Raw genomic sequence first — 8907 nt, 5'->3', positions numbered from 1 at the left:
ACCTTAATGTACTGAAAATATTTTTGATAATTTGGTGCTTTTGAATGATTGTGAGAGTTACAAATTATAATGAAGAGTTTTTTGTAATATAATCTATGATATACATAAAGTCTTACATACATGTTAAATATTACTTGTGTTTTGGGCTGCTTTTAAACTTTTATCTAGTAAGATGAACCCCCTAGTTTAAAAAAATCCATGGTTCGAAAAGATTACAGCAGAGAAAATAACCTTTGAGTATCTCAGAATTTGAAATGGACATAGGAAAACGGAAATGATGTCAGTCAAGTGGGTATCGACCAATTTCCCCACATAAGAACCCTCTTTTATTCTCCATTGCAGGGAAAGTAATAACAGTTAAGGTACGACTACAAGTTAAGTATCTTATCGGATTATACGAATTAACTTCAACAGAAAAATAACTCTACCGTATATAACGGTTTTACATTTTTTGTTACCTCGAGTCCCTGTTTACTTCTAAAAACGAATATATTTTGTACAGAATGTTGATCAAAACCTTTTAGTCAGAAAAATATCTATAATTTATAATTGTTCAATATCTCGTGGTTAAAATAATATGGTGTTCATTTAGAAATAAAAATAAAATGATTAATTCTGTTTTGTACGTTTTAGGATGTTAACGAACTGTTTAGTTTACGTCCGAATGTCTCAAAGGTCAAGCAAAATATATTTTTATGTCGTTTGGGTTGGTAGAATGAAATGACACTACTCATTAGAATATCCATTTTCATTTCTCTATTCAATTTTTCTACGTGACGTTCCCTATCAAAACACGGGCTAATTGTTTTAAAGTATTTTATGTACGTAACATAAAATCCAACAGATTAGCCCATTGACTTATAAACACTTTATTTTTCATACCATTTCGAGAGATATTATAATATACAGAAGTGAAAGAAACTGAGATGGACATTCACCAAAGGTCCTTAGACTAGTTAAAAAATATAAGTATTTATATACATGAAGGAGCAGGGCATGTTACCATTTTGTTTTGAATTTATGAATACAAGGGAAACTAAAATTTAACTCCACAACAACCATGCACTATTTGAACAATTATTTTTGATACATGCATGTGCATTTTAACGTTTGCACCGTAAACACAATGCCAAAGCCGTCACAATGTTCCAACTGGACGGGGAAGATGTGTTCGACGTGACTTCTCACAAAAGAAACAAAATGAAAGCTTTCAGGCAAAATAAGCAAAAATAATCAAAATACAATGTATAAAAAATGAGTAGGATCACTCTAGGTATAAGAACAAAAGCTGGTCTAAAAGTAGGCGTTCCTTTCCAGCACATCTTTATAGACTCCAAAATTACCCGTTACCGTGGAAACTAGTTCAAGCTGGAAAGTCTTCAAGATATGATACAAACTGTGAAAGAAACCTAAAGGAAAAAGAACATTTATTAATCACGAATATCTTATTGTAAAATTACAATAACCAAAGAACAATTATATAAATGTGGGCAATTAAAAATAACTAAAATACGATCAAATAATAACTAAAAAAAGTACACATCTCACGAGAAATTACTGAGTTTATTGACAAATATACTTTTTAACAGCGAAGATGTCAAATTGATGAAATAAGGAATTGAAGTGTTTATAAGCTAAAAAATGTATATATATGTACATTTAATAAGCTAATTTTCAGTCTTACTCTTAACTTAAAAGTTGTCTTTGATAGAAAGTTAATATTAAATAATTTTAATGTCTTGGAAGGGAAAAATTTAATCAAACTAATATAATTTACATAAAATTTGAGTACTTGTTTAAATTAATTAGTGAACGAATTTCATGGACTGTACATGTATCAAGAGTTTTGGTTTGTTTTGAATTTCGCACAAAGCTACACGAGGGCTATCTGCGCTAGTCGTCCCTAATTTAGCAGTGTAAGACTAGAGGTCATCGCCACCCACCGCCAACTCTTGGGCTACTGTTTTACTAACGAATAGTGGGATTGACTGTCACATTATAACGCCCCACGGCTGAAAGGGTGAGCATGTTTGTTGTGACGTGGATTTCAACCCACGATGCTCGGATTACGATTCGAGTGATTTAACCACCTGACCAGGCCGGGGCCGCCTCGAACAGGAAGTGAGTTTTGATAATTTTATTCTCTTTCCATTTTGACTTCATTGATCTATAATCAAGTATAGATATGGCTTGCAAACATTGTTTTCGATTTACATATTTCTTTCACCTTCTTGATTGTTTATGATTAGATAATATAAAAATAAAGGAAAAATAATATTCCGTTGCAGATCAACTTATGAAATAAAATACAAAAAGTCAATAATCCCGAAAACGGCAATCACTCACAAAATACAGCTGTTTGAAGCGCCATCTACACAATATGAATAAAGCGTGGAAAAAAAGAAAAAGTTAAATTTAAAATACTTCATATAAGAAATAGTAAGAGTAAGACATTAAACTATAAAACTGTTTGTCCTTTTGCCCTATTATATTATTTCTATGTACAGGATTGTAAAAAATAAAATAAACATTTTTCCCAACTCTTTATAGTTATATTTATGGAAAACTTAAACATTAAATAACAACAACTAAAACACTAAGTTAACTGATTTAAAACTGAATAATGTTTTAGTAATCTTACGACAAGTCAAGGTTTAGATTTTTAAAATAATGGTGGAAAATCTGCGTTCACATTATACGTGTTGAAATGGATTACAAATTATGCTGTGGATAGTTTTGAAACTAAAGTAAACCCTTACGTAATTTCCAGAAGTAAATCTTTTACTATTTGTTTCTCTAAATAAATTATGCTCACTCGTAATGATAATTTTCTTCCAAACACTGTCAGTAAACACGACTTTTATAAATCGTATCTTAATGTAGCTTTCTAGTAGGCTAGAATTACCACTTTGAAGAAATATCATTTACATCAGATGATAAAATTGTACAGAATCAATGAGATAAACCATTTTTTATTACATCTTTACTAACAAGTGTGCCCCCGCTAGTACAGCGCTAGTAAGTCTCCAGATTTACAACGCTAAAATTAGGGCTTCGATTCCCCTCGGTGGGCTCAGCAGATAGCCCCATGTGACTTGGCTATAAGAAAACACTGAAAAGTGTTACGCGACCAGTGAATAGAGTTATATAGTAACAAATACAAATTTTCGACTAGAAAGGTTCAGCCTGTGTACAAAGTTTTCAATCTCGTCAGAAGAATCAGATTTGCCATTATTGAAACACATATCTAAGTAATTCTATAAACTACGAAACAGATTATATATAACAAACTATCGAATCGGTCACCTTATTTCTGAGACAAGTTTTTTGGTTGTTTTATATAATTTAGTCCAACATCAGAGGCTTAGCAGTCGCTTCACAGTTATTTGATCCATACGTGAAAACGACATTACTGCTTGATTTCTTGGTTTTCGTAACTACCAGTTGTACTTCCATTTGTATACGTAGTGCTAAATTCCGTAAGACATAAAGTATCAGCTTTTATCTTTTTTAGATAATCAGACCTTACCGGTTGAATACAGCGTCCTGTGTGAAATATAAATTCCACGCCTCTCCTAAAAAGAAACCTATTCTATCTTACGAGCTCGAATCCCTGTCACACCAAAAATGCTTGCCATTTCAGCCGTGGGAGCGTTATAATGTGACGACCAATCTCACTATTCGTTGGTAAAAGAGTAGCCCAACTCTGGTGATGGCTAGCTACCTTCCCTCTAGTCTTACACTGCTAAATTAAGGACGACTAGCGCAGATAGCCCTCGTGTAACTTTGCGTGAAATTCAAACCAAGCCAGACCTAATCTATCCTTGCTTTCAAAGACTTGAACGCTCACCCCTATGTTTCGGAAGTTGTGAGGGTGCACCGATAATTCTAACCCTTGATGAAGTCCTGGATAAATCATACATTCAAAGGTATTAAATATATTTGGGGGGGGGCGCCCTAGCATATTGAAATTGTTTATTTTTAATTTCGAGCAAACATCCGCGATGACTATCTGCGCTAACCGTCCGAAGTTTAGGAATGATAGACTGAAGGGAAAGCAACTAGTAAACACACTCCGCCACCAGTACTTCATAAGCTACGTTTTTATCGACGAATAGTGGAAATAATCGGCGTGTTATATCACCCCCAAGGATGAAGGGGCTTTGAGCACATGACCGTCATAACTCAAGTCGAGCTCCTTAACTCGGAAGCCACATTAAGCCTGTTGAAAATTAGTAATTTAGTAATTTCTTTTGTTGGTAGGCGAGATTTTTTGTGCCAATGTTTTCACGACACAAAACTAATTCCTGGGGATAAAAACAGACGAACAAAGATACAAAGTAGTTATGAATTCTTATATTTATGAAATATTTTATAACGGTTGGAGCCTTTATTCTACTAAATTAAAACTAAACTTACGAAATTATTTTTATAATCATATATATGTTTACTTTATTTTGGTTTTTCAGAACAGTACTGCGGTACATCTGCAGACGCTAGAAACCGAGTGACGCGGATGGCACAGATATCCCTTTGCGTAGCTTTGTTTTTAATGTTAAACAATGCAGAACAAAATTCAGTTATTCTTAGAGTTTAGTTTTAAATTAAATTATGTGTAATATCGTAGACTAAATTACGGTATGTTGCGAAACCAACACAAAATATATACTTTACAGACTAGGATAGCTTTACTTCTCATTCTGGCAAAATTGAAGCATAAGAACAAATAGTATGTTATAGCTATTGTTTGTAATACTCGAAGTTGTCCTTTCTAAGTTATCTACACAAAATTATCAGTTCTAATTTACCATGTACAAAGCTATCCACTGGAATTTACGATACACAAAGTTATCTGTTCCAGCGTCCGGGTAGATATATATGCTAGTTTATCGTAGATGCTCTGACATTTTTGTTCATATATTTTACTTGTTAAGGACTACGCAGTTCATTGTATGTGTACTTATATAATTTGTTAAACATGTTTATCATACCTTCTTATATTTTTAATTTACAGACTAATACTTATTCTGTGTGACTGTTTAGAATGTAATATTAATTTGCGTTGTACTACTTCTAAGGGTAGTTCGATATATAGGCCTGGCTTGGTCAGCTGGTTAGGGCGCTCCACTCATAATTCATGGGGAACGGGTAGGCTTCATCTCATATCTTGGCGACATGACACTAAGTCAGCATGTGCCAATTGTTTGTGTAAGGTACGACTTGCCCTCTGACGTTTTCAAATATATATCGAACTTGTTTCTTTTCAATCTTACGCAAAGCTACACGAGGACTATCTGCGCTAGCCGTCCCTAATTTAACAGTGTGACACAAGAGGGAAGACAGCTAGTCATTACAACCCATCTCCAACTCTTGGGCTACTCTTTTAACAACGATTAGTGGGATTGACCGTCACATTATGTTGTCCTCACGACTGAAAGGGCAAACATGTTTGGTGTGACGGGGATTCGAACCCACAACTCTCGGATTACGAGTTGAGCCATCACGGGCCAGTCCAAAGGAAAGTGCGGGATTTGGAACACCATTCTTGTAGCATGCAATTCATTCCCAGTTTCTTCCCGTTTTATTTTTACCGTTGCTTTAATATTGTATTGCAGGTATGTAGCATTTGTTAACACTTTAGGTAAATTATTATTTCATCAAAAGAAAGGAAACCATGGTATTGGATGTAAATTTAATGTTTTTTGGCAATAAATTTTCCGAACTCACATTGTTGATATCCGGGTTCGATTATCCGTGGTAGACAGAATACATATAATCTATTGTAGAGCTGTGCCATAAAACAAACAGAGAAAAAAATTAAAAAAATTCGATGTTTGGTGCTAGAAATAGTTAAAATTAAATTTTGAGATTTACGATCAAAAGTATATAAAGACGAGATGATCGTTTTTAAAATCAATCTCGATTTTTTTTTAAATTTCGCGCAAAGATACACGAGGGCTATCAGCGCTATCCGTCCCTAATTTTGCAGTGTAAGATTAGAGGGAAGGCAGCTAGTCATCACCACCCATCGCCAACTCTTGGGTTACTCTTTTACCAACGAATAGTGGGATTGACCACAACATTATAACGCCCCCACGGCTGAAAGGGCAAGCATGTTTGGTGGGACAGGAATTCCAAGCCGCGACCCTCAGTTTACGAGTTGAGTGAGTGCCTTAACCACCTGGCCATGCCGGGCCTATTAATTTCGACGTTAATGTAGTATAGAAAAAATACGTGAACCTCAAGGAATATAATTAAAGATATTGTTGAAATATTTTACACGTTTAAGACATGATTAGCTACTTCTATTGATAAAATAGAGACTCTTTATTCCAACAGGAAAGAGATGAATTTATTATACAAAAAATCGAAAAAGTATGTTTACCATATTACACCTGCGGATGCATTATACTTATATTAATTTTTTGAAGTTTACCCAATCTAAGAGACTAAAAGTCTCAACAAATATAAATAATGCTCTAAAATGCAATTATTTTAAAGATCTATACGTTCTTCCAATAGGACAGCAGTACGTTTACGGACATAAAATTCCAAAAATCTGGGTTTAAGTTCCCACTTTGAGCATAGCAGATAGCCCATTGTGGTGTTTTTTTAACACACACACATGGCTCGGCATGGCTAGATGGTTAAAGCACTCGACTCGTAACCTGAGGGTCGCGAGTTAGAAATTCCCGTGACACCAAACATGCTCGTTCTTTCAGCAGTGGGGTCGTTATAATGTGATGACCATTCCCACTGTTCGTTGATAAAAGAGTAGTCCAAGAGTTGGCGGTGAGTGGTGATGACTAGCTGTCTTATACTACTAAATTAGGGACGGCAATCGCAGATAACCTTCATGTAGCTTTGCGCGAAATTCAAAACAAACCAAACCACACACACACGACCTATACGTCAACAGTGACATTAAATTCGTTGGTCCATGTTCTAGCCAGCTGGGTGCAAAAGAGCTCAAGACTACAGAAAAATGTTTGAAGTAAATATTTTGCTCCTTCAAAAAATTATGCAAACTCATCTTATTCCCCTAGGATATATTTTAATAAGGTCCCTTTGGGATGTTATTAAAAGAAAGCAAAAGTCTATATTGAAAACTATATCTTCACGTATTAAAACTAATAAGTGGACGAAGGAATGATATATGGTGAACTTTCCATATGTTCCTTCAACGGTTGTGGATTTACATTCGAAAAAACTTTAAGAACTATCCATATCCTTAGCTAAATGGAAAACGAAAACACACTTCCTTATTTACAGCTTTGAAGGGGTAGTCGTTTTAGAGTCTGAAAAATACATTGTTTTCTTTTCATAATCTTCGTTTTTGATATGATCAAGATGTGTATTGTTAGCTTTACCCGTAAGAAAGTTGAAGATAAAATGAGAGAAAAAATTCTTTTATAAGGCGTAAGGATTTATGTGAAAAACGTCTCTAGAAGGGACAATAGATGGAAGGTAATACAAAAGTCATGTTACAGAAGGACGTCATAGAAACAACTGAACTCAACTTTTCAGATACGTTTTGTAGCCGATAAAAAAAAAACGTAATTACGGAAGCTTGTCACGAGAAGCGACAATTTTTATTTTCATTGTGTTATTATGAAAGAAAAGTTAGTTTTAAGAAAGTTTAGAGTCTACATTTACACAGGGTATTAGGCAGAACGTTACAAAGGACCGAAAGCTATTATCCATTTAACTTTTGTTTGATCGCAGAAGTTGTTAACCATCTCATTGTTTTTAAGCTACATTTAGTTTATTAACTAAAGACTACTGGTGATTATCACTTGGGAGATGATATGTAACAAACTATTTGCATTCTATAAGGTCTTGTGGTTAGGACGCTTGGTTCACAATTTCTGTAGGTCGTGGGTTCGAATCTTTCCACCGAAAATACTTGCTCTATCAAACGCGAGAGTGTTATAACGCTACGACCCATTCCACTTTTAGTGAGTAAAAAATAGTCCTTAAATAGCTTTTTTTAAAAATCAACAAACAAACAAACAAACAAATACACTCTATTAAAACTGGCTAACGGCTTTATTTACTACTTCGTGTTCAAGCTATTCTTAAAACTATTAAATTAAAGAAAGTTTTTAATTAATATTTATGAGGTAAAGTCACATTCCTTTACAAAACTCTAATCTTAATTGTTATATCTAATATAAAGCATGTGCGTACAAACTGTCTTCTTAACAATACAAATATCTTAACTAGATAAAAAAACGGATTCAGCTAAACATGTGCATGTTTATTTACTTTAACTGTTTGATCATGGCAAACCATATGGGTTACAGGTGGTATAGCCGTACACATGTAGCAGTAACACTTAACAAAATATATTACAGTTAATCTTATCATCAATGGTCATCACGGATTTAACATTTTCAAAAACGGTGATTTCCTGTAACTGGATATCAGTTAACCAAACACATTTAGAACAAAAAACCGTTAAAATTGATACAAAAAGAGAGATTGGTTGAAAAAAATAAAGTTATCAAATCACAGCCTTATCTGTTTGAATTTCGTGCTAAGCTACACGAGATGTATCTGAGCTAGCCGTCCCTAATTTAGTAGTGTAAGACTAGAAGGAAGGCAGCTAGTAATCACCACCCACCGCCAACTCTTGGTTTGCTATTTTACCAACGAATAGTGGGATTGACCGTAACATTATAATGCCTCCCACAACTAAAGGAGCGAGCATATTTGGTGCGACAGGGATTCAAACCGTCGACCCTTAGATTATGAGTCGAATCTCTTAACCATCTGGTCATGCCGGGCCGAATCACAGACTTATAAATAACAAAAATTACCTAAAACTCTAGTTCAGCCAGAACTATCAGACAGGCAGTGGCACTCACTGCCTATGTAGGGATGGCTCGGATTATTCCTGGATAT

General features: G+C 34.5%; 1 protein-coding gene across 2 annotated transcripts in view; it reads right to left on the bottom strand.

The window, feature by feature from the left end:
- Positions 1-853: 853 nt before the first annotated feature.
- The window catches only part of LOC143239068 (limbic system-associated membrane protein-like), a 187436-nt gene continuing 179382 nt past the window's right edge, over positions 854-8907 (bottom strand). For both annotated transcript variants that reach the window (XM_076479863.1, XM_076479862.1), the window contains one exon: positions 854-1409. In XM_076479863.1, the coding sequence (XP_076335978.1) occupies positions 1294-1409 (116 nt within the window). In that variant the 3' untranslated portion in view covers positions 854-1293. The remainder of the gene's footprint in view (positions 1410-8907) is intronic.

The sequence above is a fragment of the Tachypleus tridentatus genome, chromosome 13 (genome assembly GCF_004210375.1).
Source record: "Tachypleus tridentatus isolate NWPU-2018 chromosome 13, ASM421037v1, whole genome shotgun sequence".
NCBI lineage: Eukaryota > Metazoa > Arthropoda > Merostomata > Xiphosura > Limulidae > Tachypleus > Tachypleus tridentatus.
The sequence above is the reverse complement of the archived record's forward strand: the minus strand, read 5'-3'. Positions and strand labels throughout refer to the sequence as shown.